Source organism: Podarcis gaigeae (genome assembly GCF_964106915.1).
Source record: "Podarcis gaigeae genome assembly, chromosome: 2".
Taxonomy (NCBI): Eukaryota; Metazoa; Chordata; class Lepidosauria; order Squamata; family Lacertidae; genus Podarcis; species Podarcis gaigeae.
The window spans coordinates 116,711,611-116,738,957 of NC_139679.1; the positions used below are offsets into that span (position 1 = coordinate 116,711,611).

Here is a 27,347-nt window from a genome sequence, read left to right on the forward strand (position 1 = left end):
AAGCACCTGCAGCATAAAATGCCTCCAAAGGGGTAATAAAACAGCTCAGTGTTTCTTTGGGCTCACCCACACTTCTGCTTTTCCTGTGCCCAGAAAACACGAGTCCAAGTGGTTTTGCCTTTGCCCTGCCGCTTTCCCTCAGGAAACACCTGCTCCTTAGTGTTAACATCAAAGCAAACGTCAATCCAGAGAAAACCTGGCTGAGGTTTGCTCTAATTCAGCAGTAAAAAGAGGGTTTTCCTGGAGGAAAGGGGTGGGACAATCAGCAGTCTGGATGAGTCCCTCTGTCTTGCTCTTTGGTCACTGTGACTGAGCACCATTTTGGGCCAATCTGTATCCATGGGGAAGGGGATCAACTCAGAAGTCGTGGAGGAAACGGGAAGAGAAGCTTGGTCCAGAGACTGGCTCATGTCGGAAGGAGCCCTGAACGCATCCTAGACGAAGCCCAGCACAGGGCATGAAAGCAGGATTGCCAAACTGGAAGGCATTCAGAGACAGATCATCAACAAAGAGCAGAAAAGCACCTCCCTTTCAATCAAGAACACAGACAAATCTCTAATCTGCATTCAGGTGAGTTAAGCATCCCAGGTCTCTCAGGTCTTCCTGTCCATTACAAACCTGACTAGAGGCTCCATCAACTCAGCCCCTGCACTCCTTGTATACATGAAAGGGGCACATGAAGGATTGGAGGCAGCCTTCTCCTGGAGCCTTGGGCTGTTCCTGCCACCATCTTACCTGCAGGAGTTCACTCGCTGGCTGCTGACTCTTCTCCTCCATCTCCTGGATGATCCTCTCAAGAGAGGAGAGTTTCCTGGAGAGTCTGGCCAGCTGCTCATCCCTTCTCCCTGCAATCTCCTTCTCCACCTCTTCTACGTGAGTGAGCAGATGTTTTTCTTGTTCTTCCAGAAACTGGTGCAGTTGTCTGAACTTCTCCACAGTCTTCAGCCTCTCCGTTTCTGTTAATTTCTGCAAGAAAAGAGGAGGTCTGAGTGTGGAAGATGGTCAGTTTTCAAAACACCAGGAAGAGAATTATGAGAATTCCACAGGGAGGACACTTCTGATTTTTCGGAGACATGAAACCTCTAGTGGCTAAAGAAGTAAACATTTATTTTGAGGGGAAGCCCTCTCCATTGCTATTTCTATTGACTTCTGTTTTGCAGAGGGCTACAGCCTAAAGGAAGGAGCATTTTTTCTAGCCACGGAAGTAGGGTAAAGTATGTATTAAAATATTTATACAAGGAGGTAGCTACCCTAACATCTGATTCCTTTTCAGAATAATAAATAAATAAGCAGTCAAAATGGAAAAATGAGAAATGCAGAGAAGCTGAAATGGGCAAATTTCCCCATCCCTCCTCAGTCCTGACTTGATTTTTCAAATGCTTGTTCCCTGTCTAGTAACAATAGAGACACTTACAAGGAGTTCTTTGCTTTCCTTGTCCAGGGCTGTTTGATAGGCCAGAATTTCCTCTCTCTCTTTCCTCAGAATTTCCAGGCGGCTACAGATCTCTCCCTAAAGAGAAAATGAAAAACTCAGGTTTGATTGAGACAAACAGAGAGTTGATGAATGTTATACAGTTGTATCTCAGGTTAAGTACTTAATTCGTTCCGGAGGTCCGTTCTTAACCTTAAGCACCACTTTAACAAATGGGGCGCCGCAGGAGCCCGATTTCTGTTCTTATCCTGAAGCAAAGTTCTTAAACTGAAGCACTATTTCTGCGTTAGCAGAGTGTGTAACCTGATGTGTATGTAACCTGAAGCGTATGTAACCAGAGGTACCACGGTACTAGCTTCTTGCACCCAGTGGCCTTGCAAGGTAGTATACTGAAGGATATAAAAGTCCATAGGTTTTCAACCTTTCTGGACCAACTACCTTCTTTTCTGCAGCACCCCTGTGGGGCTCAGGGACCCAGTTAGGTCACCCCTTGTTTGCAGAGCTAACATTATTTGCATTGCATGGCACAGCAGCATTTTTGCACCACTGTAGTAGAACAAGTGATTTTTTTAAAAAAGGATTAAAAGGCATTATATACATTGTTGTTGTTGTTTAGTCGTTTAGTGGTGTCCGTCCGACTCTTTGTGACCCCATGGACCAGAGCATGCCAGGCACCCCTGTCTTCCACTGCCTCCCGCAGTTTGGTCAGGCTCATGTTTGTAGCTTCGAGAACACTGTCCAACCATCTTGTCCTCTGTCGCCCCCTTCTCCTTGTGCCCTCCATCTTTCCCAACATCAGGGTCTTTTCCAGGGAGTCTTCTCTTCTCATGAGGTGGCCAAAATATTGGAGCCCCCCCCCCCTCTCTCTATATATATATCAGCACAGGTCCAATTCGAGCTGTCATGAAAATGTCATCGTTCCCCCTAGTCTTTGCAGATGCTACTCTGGACCACTGAGTCCTTTGCCATTTGGGGTGGGAGGAGATCCTCAGGCCACCCACCACTGAAACATCATTGTACAGCCCCCACAGCACTCCCCAGAATAAGCATGCTCCCCACCAGTAGGTATTTCCAGCCCCCCACTCCTAAATCTGCTTCCAACAGATACTTTGGGGGGGGGAATCCTGCACTGTCTGGTCAATTCCTGGCCACCAGTCCCCGTCCCCCCAGCTGATCCCTTGCTGCTCTCTGCTTTGCAGGGCATTGAGGAGGCATCCTGATAGCTAAAGGAGACATGTACTTAGTTGTGTAGGTGCAATTTACATTTGTAGTGTTCTTAATACAGTATGTACAAAGCAACCTTGCTGGGGGATGTGGATGAGGCGTTAACCTTTTCTTTCCCCACCATGGTCCCAGTTCAAATATTTGAAGCTGCTGTGATTATTTCAAGGAAATATCCCAGCCATCCCAGGAGCCCTCAGGCTTCCCCTGAGCTGCTTTTTACACAACAAACAATTAATGCCATGCCTAATTGGGATCTGCGAATTAAAAAGAAGAATCCACAGCTATTTCTCCCTCTCAAGATCCAGGGATCTCCTACCTTATATTCCTCCAAAACTTCCTTCAGAGGAATCACATTGTGATTTTCATGTATCCTGGATCTGTCACACACCACACAGATGGGGGCTTCATGGACTTTGCAGAAGAGCTTGAGGGGTTCCTGATGCTCCTCGCAGACTCCTCCTTTTCTTTCTTCTTCTTTCCTTCCTTGAACGCTGAGATTCTTGATTAATTGCAAGAAGTTTGCCAGTTGCCGGTTGGGGATGAGATTATTTTGCTGGACTGTTTTTCTGCACTGAGGGCAGGAAACCTCTCCCTCCGATTCCCCCCAGCACTGAGCCAAGCAAGACCGGCAGAAGTTGTGCCCACATTCTGGGATGATCACTGGATCCTTAAAATATTCCAGGCAGATGGAGCAAATGGCTACATCAGAAAGATTCTGGGCCAGATTCTGCTGCCCAGCAGCAGCCATGGCTCCCTCCCGTCAAAGACCCGAGTTAAGTTTCACTTTCTCTGTTTTCAGCCGCCGCCCCCCGGGAGCTTCCTTTCCTGGAAATGACTGAGAAACTCAGTGACCACGTGAACTTTTTTTTCTTTTTTAAATGTCCCCAGGTCTTTGCAGCTGCTGAATGTTTTCTCAAGGAGCAGCGAATGCTTCTGGATTGCTTCACCTGCTTTTGATCACATACACAAACACGCACATACCTAGTAAGTTGTAGTATTCACACTATAACATTTTCATTGGTAGGCTTCCTTGTCATTTTTGAATTGGATAAATTTTGCTGCTGCCCTAAATGGACGGGAGTTCTGATTTAGTAAGCGGGACTTGATTCCATGATGAAAACTCCTAAAAGTCTGGTTGCTAATTTTAACTTAATCCGTTCTTAGCAAGCTGGCAAAGATCTTCAGATTGAAACACGCTTTCAGCATTGCCAACCTGGTGCCCTCTCTTTGCTGAAGGCTACAACTCCCATCATCTCCAGGTAGGGTTGGGAAGGCCCCCTGACTGAAGACCCTGCAGAGCTGCTGCCAGTCAGTGGAGGCAGTACTGACCTCAATGGAGCAATGGGCTGGCCTGGCAGAAGGCACCATCTGAATGGTGGCCCCCCAGTTATGGAGCTCCTTCTCTAGATATGAATGCCTGTTAATGGCTATGATATGAATGGCTATTATTATCAATCCATATTACTACACAGTGTGAAGTCTCCCTATATTCCTAATAAAGTGTGGTCCCTTGCAATGGCTGAAAAACCTGGAGGGCTTTAACAGAGGATTAGATAAAATTCATGGAGACTTTGGATGGTTATAAAGTGGTACCTTGATTTTCGAATAGCTTAGTTCCCAAACAACTTAGAACTCGAACACTGCAAACCTGGAAGTAGGTGTTCCGGTTTTCGAACTTTGCCTCAGAAGCCAAATGTGCTCCTGAGTTTCCATTTCACCCTTGTGCAGCTAATTTAAGTCACAAAAACCCTTCCCATCGTAATTAAGGCTTTTTTCCTTCTGTTTTGACCCTTGCGCAGCTAATTTAAGTCGTCTCCCGCCCCCCATTGTAATCAAAGTCTTCCGTTTCTGATTGCAGTGTTTTGAGGTGATATTTGGTGCTTTTGCTATTTTTTTGCATTTTTCTTTGTGTTGCTTCATTTTTGTGACTGTGGCTTGTTTTTCGCTTTATGATTGATTGATTGATTGATTGATTGTGTGACTGCAGAAATGGATAAAAGCCCCCCATGCAAACAATGACTATCATTTGTGCAGGTAAGGAAAACAATAATTTTAATTTTTATCATCTACAATACTGTGAGGTTTCGAAAAGTAATGCAAAAGTGTCTTTTTAATTTTCTTTATAATGCTATATTTTCTTATTAATTAATGCTTGCAAAATGTTTCTGAAATAGCTGTGTATTAAGAATATTGTAGTACCTGCCTTATATCATGTAAAGGAATGTAAACTGCTTGTAATCCAGTTAAATGCTGCCTGTGAATTTACTGCTCTGCCTGTCTGCTAAGAGATTAATGGCCCTGGCTAAGGTCTTGCATAGCGGACGTGGGTGGCGCTGTGGGTTAAACTACACAGCCTAGGACTTGCCAATCAGAAGGTCAGCAGTTCAAATCCCTGTGACAGGGTGAGCTCCCTTGCTCTGTCCCTGCTCCTGCCAACCTAGCAGTTCGAAAGCACGTCAAAGTGCAAGTAGATAGATAGGTACCGCTCCGGCAGGAAGGTAATTGGCGTTTCTGTGCGCTCCTCTGGTTCACCAGAAGCTGCTTGGTCATGCTGGCCACATGACCTGGAAGCTGTATGCCAGCTCTCTCAGCCAATAAAGCGAGATGAGCGCCGCAACCCCAAAGTCAGCCACGACTGGACTTAATAGTCAGGGGTCCCTTTACCTTTACCTAACCATATTCCCCAGCAGGTAAATGCATAACTTTTCAGCTGGTCCTTGTTGACTTTGGGCGGCAGAGACGGGGGAGACAACCAGATGCCTAGAAACTTGGGCTTGGGGAGAGTTGGATTCAAGTCCCTTTCTAGCTTTAGGAATTCAGAATCCCCTGGACCCGTTGCTGTTCCTGATACCAGTCAGCCTCACAGAGCTGTTTTGGGGATAAAAAGCAGTGTGAGGGGGGAATAAATGATTTAACCAGCACTAGGTCCCCATGTTGCTAGCACCTGCTCACAACACCTTGCCATAATTTCAGCTGCTGAAATGGAACATGCAGGATGAAACGGTTAAATCAGCTATGATTAAGTGGGCGCAAGATATTGGACATAACATTATGTTTGCTGACTGGGAAAGGTTGTGGACCACCGGTATGAAATTCACGGCGTGTAACGCCTTGAGAGAAAATATTATGAAAATGATTTATAGGTGGTACATGACTCCAGTCAAGCTTGCAAAAATTTACCACTCATCAGATAATAAATGTTGGAAGTGTAAAGAAAATGAAGGCACATTCTTTCACCTCTGGTGGACGTGCCCAAGGATTAAGGCTTTCTGGGAAATGATATATAACGAAATGAAAAAGATATTTAAATATACCTTCTTGAAGAAACCAGAGGCCTTTCTCCTGGGTATGGTTAGCCATGTGGTGTTAAAGAAGGACAGAACTTTGTTTTTGTATGCCACAACAGCAGCAAGGATCCTTATTGCAAAGTATTGGAAGACACCAGATCTACCCACTTTGGAAGAATGGCAGGTGAAAATGACAGACTACATGGGACTCGCAGAGATGACGGGCAGAATCCGTGACCAGGAGAAAGAGACAGTGGAAGAAGATTGGAAGAAATTCAAAGACTATCTTAATAAATACTATAAGATTAATGAATGCTAGATTGACATGGGTTTAAAAACAATGTGGTTTTCAAAGATGTTGATTAAGAAAAGGAATGGAATTAGTAAAAAAAATTTTGGGAAATAAGGGAATGGATTTGCTGATTGGATAATGAAATTAGAATACAAAACGGGGAGGTATGAGGAAGTCGGGGAAATTAGTTTGAGAAAATAAGGTTCGAAATTATATTTGTTGTCTTTTGTTTGTGCTTGTTTTTATTGTTGTTGTTTGTATTTGTATGTTTTTATTGGAAATTTTAATAAATATTATTTTAAAAAATAATAATTTCAGCTGCGTTTCTGACAGTCATAGCAGCTTGTTTCTCTGCTCCACCCATCACTATGGTTTGAAAACTTGCTGGTTGCAGCAATGCTTGATTTAGTGTGAATGTGCTTCTCAAACCACTTTCTTTGAACATAAGCATGTGTTTGCGGTGCAATAAGAATGCAGTTTCACAAATCAATGAAAAAGAAGCTAAAAGTGACATAAAAGGAAAGGGGAATGGGGAGGGAGGAGGAAAGGAACAAGCTCAGGTACTAGTTCTTAAAGTTATAACGACCAGTTGGGGTAGAAACAGTGATGGAGTGACTGTTACTAGGTGACAGTAGCGGTAGCAATGGAATAACCCTTATTGGTTTCTCTCTCTCTCTCTGCTCTGCAACCTCATGCAATATTGGCATTTGCTCAGTTCTATGTATGTCTATTTCCAGCATGGCCTACTTTAAAAAGGGTTCAGTCCAAGCCCTGATGTTTCATCCATTGTGTCATTTAAAGTCACACTGTGTTGTGCGCCTTCAAACATCATTCTTGAACATGCTTATTGCTCCCATTGTTTTTCTGCATTTTGACTGCCAGGTTTTGCACAGGTGTCTGGGTGGCCCCTCTTGGGCGCTGGACCAAATGGGACACTTTTGTGTCCTCCCTTCCACAGGGTGAGTGGAGGCTCACAGGGAAACGTACGATGACACACAAATGAGGCCAACATCATATAGGAGATGGTGGAAGGGGAGGTGGCGTTCAGCCAGGTGGTGGGAAGGTGTCTTTATTCCATCATGTGCCACCACCCCATGGAAAACGCAGGGAAAGGAGAGCAGGCTGCAGCAGTCAGTAGTCAGTGGCCCTGATAGTGGAGCCAGTGAGTCCTGCCTGATCTTTGAGAGGGGTCAAGTCCATAGGCATTTGTTGTTCTAGCTATTAGTATCCCAGGAGAAAAATCAGATGCACTTGGTGCTGAAAAGACACTCCTTGGGGGAGCATTGTGTATTTGGGGTGGGACTGAGGAACACAGGGAAGGTGCCCTGTGAAATGTATAGGGCAGCACAGCCCATGGGGCCCCTTCCGGAAGCTGCTGGACTGCAATTCCCATCCTCTCTGACCCCTGGCCATGCTGGATGGGTCAGAGGGGAGTTGGAGTCCAGCATTATCCAGAGGACACCCCATTTGATGCATCCACTCAAAACACATTTAACTAAGCAGAAGCCCCACTCAATGCAAGGTTTACTTCTGACAACGTGTGGAGATGGCGAGGCTGTATTTGCAGAGGCCATTTGAAGATGATGCCCTGTTCAATTTCTTTTTCTTTCTCTTCCCGTCTGAGGTCTCCAGAGCAAGGAGCTATCCTGCCTGATGTGGGTGAAGGGGTTCATTTTTTTCATCATCTATTAATCCAATGATGCATGCATTTTCACAGCTGCATAAGGTCTTGTGGGGAGAGGAAGGTTTCCTAGAATTGCGAAGTTGCGAGGGGTCCTGAGGGTCATCTAGTCTCACCCCCTGCAGTGCAGGAAACCTTTGCCCAACGTGGGGCTCAGACCCACAACCCTGAGATTAACAGTCTCGTCCTCTGCCAAATCAGACATCTCAAATGGAAAACAAGATTGAAGGTGAGAAAATTTATTAGGACTCCTAAAAGTGTGACTGTCTCTCTAAGAAGTAAGCTGCAGAGGGAATTCTGGGAAAAGGAAGGAAAATGCAAAGCAAGAGCAACCCATTTTTCTTTTGTTATTTCTGCTGATTTTGACTGGAATGAATGCTCTCAAAGGGCCCTTGGAAAACTGCCCAACGTGCTCTTGGCGGGTAAATGGTTTTTATGTCAGTCACTCTGGTCTGGAGAGAAACTCCTGCTGGGCCTGAGAGGCAGATTTAGTCCCCTCAGGAGATCCTGAGGTGGGTTTTATAATTTCCCCACAGATGAAAGAAAGGGAGGAGGGTCTCTCCAGAGAACGGGGCTCATGAGAACGTGTAGAGTTTGGCTCCTGAGTCAGCGTCAGAAAAAGACACACGTCCCCCTTCATAGTCCAGAGTCACCCGGATCCTCCTGGGCTCCTCACTCAGGGACAGAAGAGAAGGAAAATGGGATGTCCAGGCCCAGTACTTCTCTCTCAACTTCTCCACAGCCCAGATCCCTTCCTCAGGACTTAAGTCAAAGACGCTCTTTCTCCTCACAGACTTCCTGGCAACCCCCAAAACCCACAATTCCCCACTTTCCACATTGACCTCCCAGAAATGACTGCCTGTTGTGAATCCCTCACGTCCCAACACACAAAGCCAGTCACTGAATCTCTCAGGATTATCAGGCAGGGCTTGAGGTTTGTCTCCATATCTCACGATTTTCCGATCCTCCGACAGGATGAGTTTGGGATGGGCTGTGTCTGGATCCAGAGTGACATTTGCTGTTGGAGAGAAGATGAGGGAAAGAGAAGATTAGGCACAGTCAGCTGAGAGACAGAAATGGACATCATGATAATAATAATAACCCCCCCCCCCGAAAACCCCAGATTCCTTTTCAGATCAAGGGGATTTCTTTGCATCGCATGCTAGATAGAGACGACTCCTTGCAGATTCTCATCAGAATAAATATCTTCCTTGATGGTTTTTAAATCAGTTCCCGTCACTTTCTTATATTCGATGTGTATTGTGCCTGCCCTCCTCTCATCCCAGGCATTTTCTAAGAGGAAAAACCACCCAGTAAACCTTTTACTCAGCTCTTCTGTGTTATCTAAGGGGAAAGAGCGGAGAATTGGAGGAGGCAGGAAAGGAGAGAAGCTGCTTTCCTCTGACCATCTCTGTGGGAATTGGCCTTTGGGGAACTCTGCGTTGGGGTGCGGGATGAGGACCCCCCTGTTCTAATAATAATAATAATAAAAATGATTATATTTGCATACTGCCCTTCATCCATAGGTCTCAGGGTGGTTCACAGCATAAAAATACAACATAAAACCACATATAGGCCTCCCCTCACTTTCGCGGGGGTCACATTCTGGGCCCTCGTGCCCACAAGTGAAAATTGTGTTAAATGGGGAGCCTGTTTATTCCTGGTCTCCATCTCTCTCACCCACTTGGTCTCTCCTTCCCTTCCTCCCCACCATCTTGGAAGTTTAGGCCTTGCCGCCAGGGAAGAGAAGGCAGGTGGCAGGGCAATTTTACAAAGGACTGCTTATTCCATGCTTCTCTCTTGGATTTAATATATACCATAAGACTAGTTCCCTGGGGGAAAGGGGGAATAACTCAAAAAGTTACCAGTCAGGGGCTTAGACAGTCATGATAGGCAAGTGTAGAGTTGCCATATTTTGAAGAGCAAAAAAGAGGACACATTTGCCAACTTCTACTCTTAACCATGGATCGCTAAGACGACATTCATTTTAAATACCCCTACTCTATGTAGGCTTTCAAAGCTGTGATATACTGCTAGTAGCAATGTTCTTAACTTTCAACAACAACAACACCAATAATAATACATATTGCTCCCTCGCTTGCCACATGAAAGTATTTGGGCTCATGTTCACATCTTTGTGAACACAAGTGTGCACAGAACAATTTATTAAACTGTTAAACATGTACATATGGACTCTCCTTAAGGGCAGGGGGGTGTTAACTCTTGCCCTCCCAGACTCCTTCCTCAAGATCTTGTAGCTGAGCCAACGTCCTTTTAGTTCAGCCACAAGAGAGGGGTTTTATACAGGATGTGGCTAGCTTAAGATGCTGCTCTGTTGCGATTCTTTGCTCTAGGCTAGCTTAGCTGGGTGCCTTAGATCTGAGTCTAATGCATGAGAAAAAATTTAATGGGTTACTGTAAACCAAACCAAACAACCTGAAACATTTTGCCAAATATAAAAATTTTAAAAATCCACCCAGGGGAGAATTTTAATCATGAAAGTAGAGGACCTGTCTGAGAAAAAGAGGACATGTGGCAACCAGGCCTGAAAAAGGTCACATGGAAAAGCAACCCAACTCTCTCTAGGCAGGAATGAAACTCTTCCCTCTTTTATCTGATCCTTCTGGGCAGTTTCTCTCCCCTCCTCCTTCTGCACCTTCAAGGCCACCCTCTCTGCCTTTGTGGTACAAACAGCAGGGCTAGAATCAAGCTGTACAGAAGAGACTCTTGTGAATTGGGGGTCTCCATGTGAAATTTACCTCTCTGAAGATTTCTGAATGACTGAACATCTGAGGAAGCAAAAAGACAGGCTTAACAGGCTACAATGCAGTAGCTAAATAAATTAAATCTTTTTTACAAAACATCAACATAACATAGCATCTGTTGTTTCCTTATTTCAAGCAAAAGATTAAATCTTAGAACAAATAATTGCAAAGACGACAACTGTAGGTCTAAGTAGTGGTGTTAAATATTCTCCAAAAGATTATTCTTGAGAATGTAATATCACTAAGCCTAAGGAATTAAAACAATTAATGTGTTTAGTTGTAATTCCTGCATTGCAGGGGGTTGGACTAGATGATCCTTGGGATCCTTTCAAACTCTGCTATTCCATGATTTCATGGGAAAATCAGAAATGGTAAACCATACTAGTAAATGGTGGAATACAATCATTCAAAATCCACAAATGAAATGGGGATCTGAACTGGATGGATGAAGAAAGGTTTAACATCTGCCCCAAATAAACTGGTGGGGCAAAGCTGTTGAAACTGGAATTTCCAAGCATGTTGACAAACCAAATTGCACAGGGAAAATCGGAAGAGCTTTGCACTGTACTTCCAAGGGTCTCGTGCAATGAGAAGTCCTCCCTCCTGGAATAGGGCTGATCTCTTAAGAACTGTGGGAACCCTGAGGAGATTGGCATGGCTGAAGCACGAGAAATGGCTGGTGAGGTTGAAACTCTGAGGAAGAGGCGGCTCAGGCCTTGGCTCTGCTGCTGGGAGACCAGCCTGGCAGGAGGTGGGGGAGGGACTGGGTGCTTGCGGGTGCCCCTTTTTAACACACTTCATGAGGGAGAAATCAAGCAAATTTTGAGAAGCCCCAAAATAACCTCTCCAGATTGTGTGGAGGGAAAACAAAATGCAAAGGGGATTCCTTATACTTGAAAACTCAACAAGATGGACACTGGACTGACCCTTCAGAAATCTCCTTAAGGGCTTTTGTAAGATATTGTAAGGCTCTGAGGCTTTTCCCCACAATCAAGCAGTATATAAATTTTATGAAAGAAAGCAAAATCTATAAAATTAAAGGGGAAACCAAGATAATAGTCTATTGGCGGAAAATTAACTCAGACTGGTGTGCAGGTTGTTTGCAGGGACAAACTCTGCCCCCAGTCCAAGCCTTCAAACTCCCTCCCAGTTCATTCTTGGGACCGACAAAGAACCCAAACACCACTAGAGGATCATTTCCCAGAGTGACGCCATTGATGGGGGTCCCAAAGTCTGCAGAACAGATGGTTCAACACCCATGAAATATCAGTCCCCATCCCTCCTGTCAAATTGTTCCTCCCCTGTAAATTTACCTTTCTGAATCTGTTCACTGAATAGCAGAGCATCTGAGGAAGCAAAAAGATATAAAGTGTAAGGGCAACACTCTTCCACCAGAAATAAATCTCCATACAAAAGTAACACTTCATAACGTGGCATCCTTAAATTCAAGTACAATTATTAAATATTAATTAAATTGTACAAAAAATAATTAAAAACAAGAAAATCATAGGAAGAATCTACGAAAATAACTAAAGCTTTAAAACTCAGCAATCATAAAGCAAGCTTACAAATAAGAGAATAAAAATATTCAGCATGAATCCTGCTGGTCTCTGAACTTTGTCCCTGAAATTGGGCTCTATATTGGAGGACTGGAGGAGAGGCAGAGCAATAGAAATCCCGTAAAAGGATGCAGAGGGGAGATGGAGGCAGCCTTAACATTTTCCCCAAGTAAAGTGGGGGGGGGGCAAAATTGTGAAACACATGTAGAAGCAAAGGTTGCTGTAGAAGGACTGGCAGAGCTCTCGTGCAAAAGGAAACCCTTCCTCACAAACCTTCTACAAATCTTTAAGGTTCTTCACAAGCATAATTGTTCCCTTTGGGGCTCATGTGCTCTTGCTTCCACTCTCAATGGGGGAACTCTCAGGAGATCTTGAAAGCCGAAGCCCTAGATCTGGCAGCTGCAGGGGGACGTCTGAGGAGGAGACGGCTCAGGCCTTGGCTCCACGGCTGAGAAAGAAGCCTGAGCAGGAGGCAGAGGGGGAACTGGGGGCTTCTTAATGCCCTTTGACTCCATTCAGAGCAGGAGAACCTCCAAAAGGACAACCCCAGATTGTGTAGACATGGAACCAAAAGGAAAAGGAGGTTCCCTATAATTGCAAACAGATGCACAGTGGATGAAACAATCCTGACTTTGCTCTACACTCTGGTTCAGGCTTTCTTTACAGGATCCAGCGTCACAATATACATGGGCCATTCTGGAGAACAGGAAATGAAGGCTGGAGCCCCAAGAAGGAAGGGATCCTGGGGTTGCTCAATTCCATGCAATAAGAGCCTGGTATGTTCAGTTCTGAAGAAGTAGCAGAATTCCCAGTGTGAAATCCTGGCAGCCATTTCTCATTACCTTCCCATTGTTTCACTGTATCCTCCACAAGGTGATTTAGTTCACAGGATTCCCAGATCCTGTTCCTCAGATCTGGAGGGAAAGCCAGTGGCTTCTCTGGACTCTCTCTTTCCTCATACCTGGTGAAAAGAAAATCAGTGAATGGCCCCATTGTGGCCCCATCTCCCTAATTATTGCAGGGGATCTCAATAACATGAACAAAGTTGAAGTTCATTTCCCAACAGGTTCCAGGATTCAGCTTCATCTCTTGACACCCACCTCCAAGCCCTGGTCAGTGGCTTCAAAAGGATGCTAAACAGCACAAGGGACAAGATGTATCCCCAAGCGACACCATCAGAGGGCTCCCATGGCTTCAAACAGTGCTGCCCCCTAACAACTTTATGGGAAGGTCTCAGGACTTAAGAACCAAACCCCTGAGGTGGAATGCCTGCCACCCCTCCCTCCCTCCCTCCCTCCCTGAGCTTCTCCAGAGGATGTGAGGGATGTCCAAAGCTGCCAAGAGTTGGGTGGCAGCTACTTGGACAAGATGCTACTGGGACAGTGAAATCTGTTGGTACATCCTAAGCTCTTCCCAAGCATCTTTGGGACTTTCTCTTCTAGATGTTTGAAATTACCAAAAAGTCCATGGACAGAAAGTGCAAGAGAAAGAAAAGATGTGCGGAGGGAGGGAGGAGGCAGCTGACCTTGAACCTTGGAGGGAGAATTGGGGGGCTACAAGTTCAGAAGAGGGGGCTCTACTTTTACCTGTGTGGTGCTGCAGGGAGTGAGTCCTCCAGTCTCCCCCCTGCAGCCCCTGGAGGGCCATGTCTGAGGTTCTGGCATCTCAGCTTCAAAGAGTGATGCTAATGGTAATGAGCCAGATCCACTTACCTCTGCAAGGTCCTTCTCACATCCTAGAGGGGAAAGGAGAAGGGAATTCACTGCACACCACAGGCCACACTAGGAAGACCCCCTCAGACCCTGCCCCTCAGATGTCAGTCTGCCTGGCACATGCCAAGGTTTTGGGGAGGGATGGTGGAATCAGCCAGTTTGGGTTTCTCACAGCTTTTATTTTTCCAATCTGAAATTATTAATTGTTCCGATTTCAAGTTCTCCACATATCCATAATTTAATAACTTTAATCCAGTTTGCATAGTACTGTTCAGACATACATAAGCCTACAGGATAATCCTGCCAGGGCACTGTCCCAGTCCCCACATTTCAAATTCTATTTTCCATCTGGAAGTAAAAAAAAGCACCTGCAGCATAAAATGCCTCCAAAGGGGAAATAACTCCGTGTTTCTTTGGGCTCGCCCACACTTCTGCTTTTCCTGTGCCCAGAAAACACGAGTCTAAGTGGTTTTGTCTTTGCCCTGCCTCTTTCCCTCAGGAAAAACCTGCTCCTTAGTGCAACATCAAAGCAAATGTCAGTCTGGAGAAAACCTGGCTGAGGTTTGCTCTAATTCAGCAATAAACAGCGGGTTTTCCTGGAGGAAAGGGGTGGGACAAGCAGCAGTCTGGATGAGTCCCTCTGTCTTGCTCTTTGGTCACTGTGATTGAGCACCATTTTGGGCCAATCTGTATCCATGGGGAAGGGGATCAAACCAGATGTTGTGGAGGGAACAGGAAGAGAAGCTTGGTCCAGAGACTGGCTCATGTCGGAAGGAGGCCTGAACGCATCCCAGACGTAGACCCCCACAGCTGAAAGGCATTCGGAGACAAAGCATCAGCAAAGAGCGGAAGATCAGCTCCCGTTCCATCAAGAACACAGAAGAATCTTTAGTCTGCATTCAGGTTAGTTAAGCATCCCAGGTCTCTTGGGTCTTCCTGTCCATTACAAACCTGACTAGAGGCTCCATCAACTCAGCCCCTGCACTCCTTGTGTACATGAAAGGGACAGCCTTTTCCTGGAGCCTTGGGCTGTTCCTGCCACCATCTTACCTGCAGGAGTTCACTCGCTGGCTGCTGACTCTTCTCCTCCATCTCCTGGATGATCCTCTCAAGAGAGGAGAGTTTCCTGAAGAGTCTGGCCAGCTGCTCATCCCTTCTCCCTGCAATCTCCTTCTCCACCTCTTCCACATCATTCAGCAGACGTTTTTCTTGTTTTTCCAGAAACTGGCGCAGTTGTCTGAACTTCTCCACAATCTTCAGCCTCTCCAATTCTGTTAATTTCTGCAAGAAAAGAGGAGGTCTGAGTGTGGAAGATGGTCAGTTTTCAAAACATCAGGAAGAGAATTATGAGAATTCCATAGGGAGGACACTTCTGATTCTTCAGATACATGAAACCAACCTCCAGTGGCTAAAGAAGTAAACATCTATTTTGAGGGGAGGCCCTCTCCATTGCTATTTCTGTTGACTTCTGTTTTGCAGAGGGCTACATCCTAAAGCAAGAAGCATTTTTTCTAGCCATGGATGTTCCCTGCATGTTTTTGGGTATGGCATAACCAGAGTTCATAGTTGTTCAGAGAACATCCAGGGACATAAAACACCCCTCAGTTTATGCTGGTGCCATTTAGGTGTAGAAAGGCAACAGAAACAGAGGGGGAAAGACAATTTTTAAAGTAATATTTATAGTAAATCGGGATTTGAATTGAACTGCTTGCACCCTATCAGCTCACAAGTCCTCAGGCTCCTCCTTGACTGCTATTCACATAATAAATGAAAATGGGAAATAAACTAAATCTATCTGCATTAACTCAATATGCCAGCAAGTTTAGAAAACTCAGCAGTGGCCAGAGGATTGGAGAAGATCAGTCTACATCCCAATCCCAAAGAAGGGCAGTGCCAAAGAATGCTCCAACTACCGCACAATTGCATTCATTTCACATGCTAGCAAGGTTATGCTTAAAATTCTACAAGGCAGGCTTAAGCAGTATGTGGACCGAGAACTCCCAGAAGTGCAAGCTGGATTTCAAAGGGGCAGAGGAACCAGAGACTAAATTGCAAACATGCTGGATTATGGAGAAAGCTAGAGAGTTGCACAAAAACATCTACTTCTGCTTCATTGACTACGCAAAAGCCTTTGACTGTGTCAACCACAGCAAACTATGGCAAGTTCTTAAAGAAATGGGAGTGCCTGATCACCTCATCTGTCTCCTGAGAAATCTCTATGTGGGACAAGAAGCTACAGTTAGAACTGGATATGGAACAAATGATTGGTTCAAAATTGGGAAAGGAGTACGACAAGGCTGTATATTGTCTCTCTGTTTATTTAACTTATATGCAGAATTCATCATGCGAAAGGCTGGGCTGGATGAATCCCTAGCCAGAATTAAGATTGCCGGAATAAATATCAACAACCTAAGATATGCAGATGACACAACTTTGATGGCAGAAAGTGAGGAGGAATTAAAGAACCTCTTAATGAGGGTGAAAGAGGAGAGCGTAAAATATGGTCTGAAGCTCAATGTCAAAAAAACTAACATCACGACCACTGGTCCGATCACCTCCTGGCAAATAGAAGGGGAAGAAATGGAGGCTGTGAGAGATAACTGCAGATGGTGACAGCAGTCACAAAATTAATAGACGTCTACTTCTTGGGAGGAAAGCAATGACAAACCTAGACAGCATCTTAAAAAGCAGAGACACCACCTTGCCAACAAAGGTCCGTATAGTTAAAGCTATGGTTTTCCCAGTTGTGATGTATGGAAGTGAGAGCTGAACCATAAAGAAGGCTGAAGAATTGATGCTTTGGAATTATGGTGCTGGAGGAGACTCTTGAGAATCCCATGAACAGCAAGAAGATCAAACATGTCCATTCTTAAGGAAATCAGCCCTGAGTGCTCACTGGAAGGACAGATCGTGAAGCTGAGGCTCCAGTACTTTGGCCACCTCATGAGAAGAGAAGACTCCCTGGAAAAGACCCTGAGGTTGGGAAAGATTGAGGGCACAAAGAGAAGGGAACGACAGAGAACAAGATGGTTGGACAGTGTTCTCGAAGCTACCAGCATGAGTTTGACCAAACTGCAGGAGGCAGTGGAAGACAGGAGTGCCTGGCATGCTCTGGTCCATGGGGTCACAAAGAGTCAGACATGACTAAACAACTAAACAAGCTGCATTAAAAAGTGAACTTGAATTTTTCAAGGTAGACCCAGCCAAGTAAGGTTCACACAAAAATGTACTTATTAGGGTAAAGTATGTATTAAAATAATTATACAAGGAGGTAGCTAGAAGAAGAAGAAGAAGAGTTTGGATTTGATATCCCACCTTTCACTCCCTTTAAGGAGTCTCAAAGCGGATAACATTCTCCTTTCCCTTCCTCCCCCACAACAAGCACTCTGTGAGGTGAGTGGGGCTGAGAGACTTCAGAGAAGTGTGACTGGCCCAAGGTCACCCAGTTCCCCAGATTACAAGACTACCGCTCTCAACCACTACACCACACTGGCTACCCTAACATCTGATTCGTTTTCAGAATAATAAATGAATAAGCAGACAAAATGGAAAAATGAGAAATGCAGAGAAGCTGAAATGGGCAAATTTCCCCATCCCTCCTCAGTCCTGACTTGATTTTTCAAATGCTTGTTCCCTGTCTAGTAACATTAAGGGACACGGGTGGCGCTGTGGGTAAAACCTCAGCGCCTAGGACTTGCCAATCGCATGGCCGGCGGTTCGAATCCCCGCGGCGGGGTGCGCTCCCATCGTTCGGTCCCAGCGCCTGTCAACCTAGCAGTTCGAAAGCACTCCAAAGTGCAAGTAGATAAATAGGGACCGCTTACCAGCGGGAAGGTAAAGGGCGTTTCCGTGTGCTGCGCTGGCTCGCCAGATGCAGCTTGTCACGTTGGCCACGTGACCCGGAAGTGTCTCCGGACAGCGCTGGCTCCCGGCCTATAGAGTGAGATGAGCGCACAACCATAGAGTCTGGCAAGACTGGCCCGTACAGGCAGGGGTACCTTTACCTTTTTAGTAACATTAAAGAAACTTACCAGGAGGTCTTTGCTTTCCTTGTGCAGGGCTGTTTGATAGGCCAGAATTTCTTCTCTCTCTTTCCTCAGAATTTCCAGGCGGCTACAGATCTCTCCCTAAAGAGAAAATGAAAAACTCAGGTTTGATTGAGACAGACAGAGAGTTGATGAATGTTATACAGAACTGGCTTCTTGCGCCCAGTGACCTTGCGAAGTACAGTGGTACCTCGGGTTACATACGCCTCAGGTTACTTACGCTTCAGGTTACAGACTCTGCTAACCCAGAAATAGTGCTTCAGGTTAAGAACTTTGCTTCAGGATGAGAACAGAAATCGTGCTCCGGCGGCAGCAGGAGGCCCCATTAGCTAAAGTGGTGCTTCAGGTTAAGAACAGTTTCAGGTTAAGAACGGACCTCCAGAACGCAGGTCCAATTCGGGTTGCCATGAAAAAGTCATCTTTTCCCCTTGTCTCTGCAGATGCTACTCTGAACCATTGAGTCCTTTGCCACTTGGGGTGGGAGGAGATCCTCAGCCCCCCTCCCCGCTGAAACCTCATTGCACAGGCCCCACAGCACTCCCCAGCATTAGGTGCTTCCACCCCCACTCCTAAATCTGCTTCCAACAGATACTTGGGGAGGGGATCCTGCACCATTTAGTCAATTCCTGGCCACCATTCCCCGTCCCCCCAGCTGATCCCTTGCTGCTCTCTGCTTTGCAGGGCATTGAGGAGGCATCCTGTCAGCGAAAGGAGACATGTACAGCACTTAATTGTGTATATGCAATTTACATTTGTAGTGTTCTTAATAAGTACAAAGCAACCTTGCTGGGGGATGTGGATGAGGTTAACCCTTTCTCTCCCCACCATGGTCCCAGTTCAAATCTTTGAAGCTGCTGTGATTATTTCAAGGAAAGATCCCTTTGTCCCCCTGGCAGAGAGAAAGACTTCAACTCCCTCCTCCCAGCCATCCCAGGAGCCCTCAGGCTTCCCCTGGGCTGCTTTTTACATAACAAACAATTAATGCCATGCTTAATTGGGATCTGAGAATTAAAAAGAAGAATCCACAGCTATTTCTCCCTCTCAAGATCCAGGGATCTCCTACCTTGTATTCCTCCAAAGCCTCCTTCAGAGGAATCGCCTTGTGGTTTTCATGTATCCTGGATCTGTCACACACCACGCAGATGGGGGCTTCATGGACTTTGCAGAAGAGCTTGAGGGGCTCCTGGTGATCCTCGCAGACTCCTCCTTTTCTTTCTTCTTCTTCTTTCCTTCCTAGAATGCTGAGATTCTTGATTAATTGCAAGAAGTTTGCCAGTTGCCGGTTGGGGATGAGATTATTTTGCTGGACTGCTCTTCTGCACTGAGGGCAGGAAGCCTCTCCTTCCGATTCCCCCCAGCACTGGACCAAACAGGACCGGCAGAAGTTGTGCCCACATTCTGGGATGATCACTGGATCCTTAAAATATTCCAGGCAGATGGAGCAAGTGGCTACATCAGAAAGATTCTGGGCCAGATTCTGCTGCCCAGCAGCAGTCATGGCTCCCTCCCGCCAAAAACCCGAGTTAAGTTTCACTTTCTCTGTTTTCAGCCGCCGCCCCCCGGGAGCTTCCTTTCCTGGAAATGACTGAGAAACTCAGTGACCACGTGAACTTTTTTTCTTTTTTAAATGTCCCCAGGTCTTTGCAGCTGCTGAATGTTTTCTCAAGGAGCAGCGAATGCTTCTGGATTGCTTCACCTGCTTTTGATCACATACACAAACACGCACATACCTAGTAAGTTGTAGTATTCACACTATAACATTTTCATTGGTAGGCTTCCTTGTCATTTTTGAATTGGATAAATTTTGCTGCTGCCCTAAATGGACGGGAGTTCTGATTTAGTAAGCGGGACTTGATTCCGTGATGAAAACTCCTAAAAGTCTGGTTGCTAATTTTAACTTAATCCGTTCTTAGCAAGCTGGCAAAGATCTTCAGATTGAAACAGACGCTTTCAGCATTGCCAACCTGGTGCCCTCTCTTTGCTGAAGGCTACAACTCCCATCATCTCCAGGTAGGGTTGGGAAGGCCCCCTGACTGAAGACCCTGCAGAGCTGCTGCCAGTCAGTGGAGGCAGTACTGACCTCAATGGAGCAATGGGCTGGCCTGGCAGAAGGCACCATCTGAATGGTGGCCCCCCAGTTATGGAGCTCCTTCTCTAGATATGAATGCCTGTTAATGGCTATGATATGAATGGCTATTATTATCAATCCATATTACTACACAGTGTGAAGTCTCCCTATATTCCTAATAAAGTGTGGTCCCTTGCAATGGCTGAAAAACCTGGAGGGCTTTAACAGAGGATTAGATAAAATTCATGGAGACTTTGGATGGTTATAAAGTGGTACCTTGATTTTCGAATAGCTTAGTTCCCAAACAACTCGGAACTCGATCACTGCAAACCTGGAAGTAGGTGTTCCGGTTTTCGAACTTTGCCTCAGAAGCCAAATGTGCTCCTGAGCTTCCATTTCACCCTTGTGCAGCTAATTTAAGTCACAAAAACCCTTCCCATCATAATTAAGGCTTTTTTCCTCCTGTTTTGACCCTTGCGCAGCTAATTTAAGTTGTCCCCCCCCCCATCGTAATTAAAACCTTCCGTTTCTGATTGCAGTGTTCTGAGGTGATATTTGGTGCTTTTGCTTTTGCTTCTTTTTTTTTTGCATTTTTGTTTGTGTTGCTTTTCATTTTTGTGACTGTGGTTTGTTTTTCATTTAATGATTGATTGATTGTGACTGCGGAAATAGATAAAAAAAAACGCATCCAAACAATGATTATCATTAGCGCAGGTAAGGAAAACAATAATTTTTATTTTTATCATCTACGATACTGTGAGGTTTCGAAACTATTCAGAAACTGACACAGGAATCTACTTTGACATGGCAAACTGCGGAGAAGGCTAGGGAGAAAGTTATTGCCGTTGAACCTAAAGTAACACAATTGGAGAGAGAGAGAGTCCTAGCCTTACAGATGCAATTTGATGACCATAAGTTGATGCCTGCTATGATTGAATTTAAAGAAAATCAGATTTCGAGGATCAGAGCCCTACCTGAACTGGAGAAGGAAAGTTTGATAGATTTTCTTTCACAGGAATTTGATGACTTTTGGGACCGGGACTTGGGTCAAGAAGAGATTAAAACTGTGAGGGCTCTCGGACTTGGAAGAGGAGGGAAAAAAGAGAAGAACAAAATAAGAGATGGTTGGAACAATCAGAGGAACTTAGAAGAACAACAGTCAAGAGTGGAAATTCTGAAAGATGTCCTGAAATACCTTTCGGATCTTAGATTCAACTACGGAGATTTGGTTGCCCTGTTGAGAAGGAATAAAATCATCTTTAGGTGGGAGTTTCCCCGAGATCTACTCTTTAGCCTCAAAGGAAGGAAAATGAAAATAAGATCAGCGGAAGACAAAGTAAAGTTCATGTATAAATATGAAGAAGACTCGCAGAAGGGACTTGGAAAAGAGTTAAGAGCATCGGACAAAAGATCACCAGGTTGATGGACTATAGGGAATTGGCGGATATGACTGGCAGAATCCGGGACCAGGGAGAAGAGTCAGTGGAAGAAGATTGGAAAAAGTTTAAAGACTATTTATAAAAATATTGTAAAATTAATGAGTTTTAGAAAAATGTTGGAAAGGAGCTATATGGCTTTAGTAGAAATGTTACAAGGAATTAAGTACAAATAGAATATTAGAGTATTAAAGGGAAAATAAAGTTAAAATATGTTAAGACAATTATATATTAAAGGGAAAAATAAGGTTAGAATATGTTAAGATAAATAACAGGACAGAAAACAGAGGAAGATGGAAACGAATTGCTGAAATAGTTAATTAAAGTGGAATACACAAAGGGAGGTGCGAGGAGGTCGATGAAACAAGTAAATGAAAGTTAAGATACTGAACTTATTAGATGTTTTTAAAATTGTGTTTGTTTGGTTTTGTTAATTTAATGTTTGGGGGTTGGTGTTGTGTGGTGTTTTTGTATTGTATTGTTTTGCTTTGTTTAATCCTTTGTCTTTCTTTTGCAGTTTTTAAAATGTTAATAAATATTATTTTAAAAAAAATAAAAAAAGGAAAAACACATATATACAAATAAAGATGTACTCGACGGCTGAAAGACTATATAATGTCTGACATGATCGAGAATCGTAGAGCCAGAGACGGAGAATTTTAAAGCGTTAAAATCCAGTTATTACAAGCAGTTTACAGTCATACCTCGAGTTGAATGTGCTTCGGGTTGAGCTCGTTCGAGCTGTGCTCCGTGGCAACCCAGAAATAACAGAGCGCATTACTTCCAGGTTTCGCCGCTCACGCATGCACAGATGCTCAAAATGACATCACATGCATGCGCGGAAGCAGTGAAACATGACCTGCGCACGCGCAGACACACTGTCGTTTCTTGCGTTCCATTCGGGATGTGAACGGGACTCCGAAACGGATCCCGTTCGCATCCCGGGGTACCACTGTACATTCCTTTACATGATATAAGGCAGGTACTACAATATTCTTAATACACAGCTATTTCAGAAACATTTCACAAGCATTTCCTGCTGCAGTTTTCTGCAGATGCAAGAGAGGCGGTGAAGAAGGTCTTCTTCGCTGTCGCTATCGCCACTTGGTAGGCTTGACACTGAGCTCTAACCCATGTCCGGTCAGCTTCAGAATGAGTTATCTGCCACCGGCGCTCTAGCCGTCTCAGCAATTGTTTCATTGCTCTCAGACCTGTGGAAAACCACGGGGCTGTCCGGGCTCCATGCAATCGGAGAGGGCGCTACGGAGCCAAACAGTCAATAGCCCTGGTTAACTCCGCATTCCAGCAGGCCACCAGGGAATCGGCTAAAAGGCCATCAGCATGGGATAAAGCATCCCCTACCACTCTCTGGAAACCATTTGGATCCATTAAGTGGTGGAGGCGGACCATCCAAATCAGTCCCATCTCCCTGCAGAGGGGAAGGGTCGCGGAGAAGTCCAGTTGCACCAGGAAGTGATCTGACCATGGCACTTCTTTAGTTTCGCTTTTACTTCGTGTCAGATCACCAACATCCATTGAGGTGAACACCAGGTCAAAGGCATGTCCGCTGTTATGAGTTGGGCCAGACTTATTCAGGGACAGCCTCATGGAGACCATGCTTTCCCGAGCGGCCCCTTGTAAGGTTGTGTCGGCATGGATGTTAAAATCCCCCAAGGACAACCAAACTAGGTGTCTCCAGGAGAACATCCACCATGACCTGAAGCAGCTCGGGCAGGGAATCCTTGGTGCAGCGGGGAGATCGGTACACCAAAAGGAATCCTGTACTGCCCCTATTGCCCAACTTCCAGAACATGCATTCAGAGAACTGGGTCTTCCCAATAGGACGCCTGGTCCAAACTAATGACTTCCTAAAAATCACTGCAACCCTCCTACCCCACAAGGCGTGGTTTGCTGTGTGTAAGAGAAACCTGGTGGACAAGCAGCGGCAAGGACAGGCCCACCTGCTTCATCCAACCAAGTCTCTGTCACACATGCCCGGTCAAGTCCTCCATCCATGATCAAGTCATGGTCTTATGAATCATTGACTTGGCATTGTATAGCAGCACCTTCAGGTCATGTGGGTATCCCTTGCTGATTCCAGTATTTGTCCAATCAGGACCAGACCCGGAAGCAGAGATAGTCCTCAAACAACGACTAAACCTGCCTCCTCAGTAATGACATGATCTGGTCTTAGAGTAACTCCTCCTCCTACCCGTGATCACTGTGATTGGTTGTCCCAGTGCACCCCATCCCCACCCACGTGGAACCTGCCCCAGCCACTTTGTTGGCTGGGACCCACTCCCAGGCAGCCCTGATCCCTCCCCTTAAGAACAAAATAAAACTTAAAAGTAAAAGAAAAAACGCAATAGAACAATACAAACCAAAAACAGTAAAAATTACAAACATACCAAATTAAACAAATTCACAAACCCGACTAAACATCCATCCCACTCCCACACCAAAAAAATATATAAAAAAATTAAAGGGAAAAAAGAAAATTTAATAACATTTTAAAAACAACTCTGCACTGTTCTGAGTCCTCCTGGGCAGCAACAGCAGCGGCAACTGTCCTTAAGAGGCCTGTCAGGCCCTGCCCTGGCCAGGTGGTGAGTGGCAGGAACGGGGCCCTTAGGCAGTCAAGCAGGGGAGTCCTCTCAATTGGATTTACAATTCTGGGAGAGGGGAGGCTGCCCACTGCAGAGCAGGCGGGCTGGCGAGGCCCCCTAGATTTAGAGGCCCTAGGTTTCAGCCTACTTAGCCTATACATAAATCCGGCCGTGTGCACATGGGAGAGGAACTGTGCGAATGGTCTGAGGGCGAGAAGCCCTTTCCCCAGGGAGAGATCTGGGTGAGCCATCAGAGCGGCTCATGGAAGAGAAACCATACGAGTGTCCCGAGTGTGAGAAGAGGTTCAGTTGCATCAGAGGCTCCACAGTGAGCAGAAAGTGCACAAGTGCTCCCACCGTGGGAAAAGCTTTTCCTAGAGAGATACGTTACTGAGTCCCCAGAGGGACCCATACATGGGGGAAGCCATGCAAATGCCCCAATTGGGGAAGAATCTTCAACCATCCACGCAACTTAAGAAAACACCAGAAAATGAGGCCTTTGTGATTTGAGCAGAGAGAAGACAAAGAAAAGAATGCAAACTGCTTGGTCCACAGGGTGAGAGAAGCAGGGATTTGAAAACAACAGGGCACCATAAAGTTAGGTGAAAAGATTATGAGAATGAGTGAATTTTATGAGAAAAATAAATTTTGAATAAAGATCATGTCAAAATTAGGTATTTAAGACCTAGATAAAAATATTCAAAGTTAGGGACAAAATATTGGAAATGTGTACAATAAGAATGGAAACAAGGTGATAAGTTGCTGACTAAAGTTTTATAAATTTGGAACGTAGGAGCGAGAGACGTGAGGAAGTCCAAAAATGAAGAAAAGATGGTTATTACAAGATGTTAAATTTTATGTTTGTTTCTTTTCTGTTTGTTCTCTGTTTATTCTGTTTTTTCTTTCTATTGTATTAACAAAATTCTTAATAAAAAAATTAAAAAAGAAAAAAGAAAACACCAGAAAATGAGGCCTTTGTGATTTGAGCAGAGAGAAGACAAAGAAAAGAATGCAAACTGCTTGGTCCACAGGGTGAGAGAAGCAGCTCCCAGTTGCTTATCATTTTAAGAAATTAAACTCGGAGTGCCTAATTCAGATGACTTGGAGGATAAAGCTCCCCACTTATTCTTAGTATGAATCAGCCCTTTACCCCAAAGTTCCAGTACAGGTTACAACCATTAAAGACAATAATTAGTTCCAGTACAGGTTACAACCATTAAAGACAATAATTAAAAGCAATTTAAAACAACTTAGGTGGGTCCTAACCATATTCCCCAGCAGGTAAATGCATCACTTGTCAACCGGCCCTCGTTGACTTTGGGCGGCAGAGAGGGGGAGACAACCAGATGCCTAGAAACTTGGGCTTGGGGAGAGTTGGGTTCAAGTCCCTTTCTAGCTTTAGGAATTCAGAATCCCCTGGACCAGTTGCTGTTCCTGATACCAGTCAGCCTCACAGAGCTGTTTTGGGGATAAAAAGCAGTGTGAGGGGGGAATAAATGATTTAACCAGCACTAGGTCCCCATGTTGCTAGCACCTGCTCACAACACCTTGCCATAATTTCAGCTGCATTTCCAACAGTCATAGCAGTTTGTTTCTCTGCTCCACCCCGCATCACTATGGTTTGAAAACTTGCTGGTTGCAGCAATGCTTGATTTAGCGTGAATGTGCTTCTCAAACCACTTTCTTTGAACACAGGCATCTGTTTAGGAGGAAATAAGAATGCAGTTTCACAGATCAATGAAAAACAAGCTAAAAGTGACATAAAAGGAAAGGGGAATACGTAGGGAGGAGGAAAGGAACAAGCTCAGGTACTATAATGACCAGTTGGGTAGAAATAGTGCAGGGAGCTTGATGGAGTGTCTGTCACTAGGTGACAGTTGCAGAAGAGCCCAAGGCAGCTCTAAGCCGCAGTGATAGAATAACCCTTATTGGTTTCTCTCTCTCTCTCTCTGCTCTGCAACCTCATGCAATATTGGCATTTGCTCAGCTCTATGTATGCCTATTTCCAGCATGGCCTACTTTAAAAAGGGTTCAACCTAAGCCCTGATGTTTCACCCATTGTGTCATTTAAAGTCACATTGTGTTGTGCGCCTTCAAATATAATTCTAGAACGTGCATATTTCTCCCAATGTTTTTCAGCATTCTGACTGCCAATGAAAGAGAAATGTGTTAGGGACACAGGCAACAAAATTTTGGGGGAGGGCACTGTAATATCCTAGGCAAAATAGCCACTCAAGTCAGCTTCTACCTGGGGTTCCCAACGTGGCCCCATGGTGCCTGCCCAGGCCTTTGCCCCCCCCCCCATTTGTAATTTGTTGTTTTTCTAACGGAGGATGGTGTTGAAGGGGTTGCAAAGTGGTGTGCAGACATCTAGGGACACCTTGACCTTTCCCCAGAATGTCTCTGGGTCCCACATGGGGCCTATAGAGAAAGAAGAAGGGGCAGACAAGTTGGAAGCCACCAGCATCCTGCTTGGGTCCACAGCCCTTTGCTAGCCTGGTGCTGCATACCTTTCCTGCTGCTCTCAGCGTGGTGTTGCCTGTCGGCAGTGGGGGTAGGCAGCGGGCCTGATCCCCAGCTGAGGGTGTCTGGGGCAAGGGTTACGTGCTACCACCAAGGAGCAGGGGAAGGTGCTGGAGGTGACCCAGGGCCAGTGATGAAACCAAGCCTAAGGTGGAGAGGATCATGGCTTATCTTCCCCAACCCCCCTTTTTATTATTCAAATTGGCGCCCATGCTTGTAAAGATCGGTTGCTGGAGGCTGCAGGGGGGCAAGGCTGCTTTTGCTCTCTGGTCCTCCTTGCAGGTTTCCTACAGGTGTCTGGGTGGCCCCTCTTGGGTGCTGAACTAAATGGGCCACTTTGGTGTCCTTCCACAGGGTGAGTGGAGGCTCACAGGGAAACGTATGGTGACACACAAAAATCGCCAGCATGATATAAGGGAGGGAACAAGGGGAGGTGGCCCTCAGGCAGGTGGGGGGCAGGTGTCTTTATTCCGACATGTACCATCACCCAGTGGGAAAAGCAGGAAAAGGAGTGCAGCTGCACCGGTCAGTAGTCAGCGGCCCTGATAGTGGAGCCAGAGAAAGTCCTACCAGATCTTTGAGAGAGGTCAATTCCATAGGCAAAAAGCAAAACAACTACTCATTTTTGTTTGGTTTGCTATTTCTGCAGATTGTGATTATAATGAATGTCCCCTGAAAAGCTGCCCAATGTGCTCTTAGTGGGTAAATGTTTTTTA

General features: G+C 45.3%; 2 protein-coding genes and 1 long non-coding RNA gene across 3 annotated transcripts in view; 1 reads left to right on the top strand and 2 right to left on the bottom strand.

The window, feature by feature from the left end:
* Positions 1 to 27,347, bottom strand: part of LOC310837550 (zinc finger protein RFP-like) — a 61,316-nt gene that overhangs the window by 17,132 nt on the left and 16,837 nt on the right. Inside the window, 3 exon segments of the mRNA XM_083724296.1 lie at positions 736 to 966; positions 15,003 to 15,233; positions 17,984 to 18,079. Coding sequence (XP_083580422.1) covers positions 736 to 966; positions 15,003 to 15,233; positions 17,984 to 18,079 — 558 coding nt within the window.
* LOC310838195 lies at positions 6,550 to 26,148 on the top strand. The gene is made up of 2 exons (XR_014560785.1): positions 6,550 to 6,860; positions 25,979 to 26,148. It is a non-coding gene; the product is annotated as an uncharacterized lncRNA (long non-coding RNA).
* LOC310838000 (butyrophilin subfamily 1 member A1-like) lies at positions 8,140 to 13,949 on the bottom strand. Its single transcript, XM_083725321.1, has 4 exons — positions 13,083 to 13,949; positions 11,995 to 12,027; positions 10,676 to 10,705; positions 8,140 to 8,934 (listed from the first exon to the last, which is right to left on the bottom strand). Exons 1-4 carry the CDS (start codon positions 13,231 to 13,233, stop codon positions 8,492 to 8,494), a joined length of 657 nt encoding a protein of 218 aa, XP_083581447.1. The 5' UTR covers positions 13,234 to 13,949; the 3' UTR covers positions 8,140 to 8,491.

What these genes read in the sequence shown, in the direction of transcription:
- LOC310838000 (XM_083725321.1), bottom strand. Translation starts at nt 13,233, where the DNA reads ATGGGGCCATTCACTGATTTTCTTTTCACCAGGTATGAGGAAAGAGAG. An exon ending in CAGTGAACAGATTCAGAAAG is followed by an intron (nt 10,706 to 11,994) that starts GTAAATTTACAG and finishes TTGCTTCCTCAG; the next exon opens with ATGTTCAGTCATTCAGAAAT. An exon ending in ATTCAGAAATCTTCAGAGAG is followed by an intron (nt 8,935 to 10,675) that starts GTAAATTTCACA and finishes TCTCTCCAACAG; the next exon opens with CAAATGTCACTCTGGATCCA.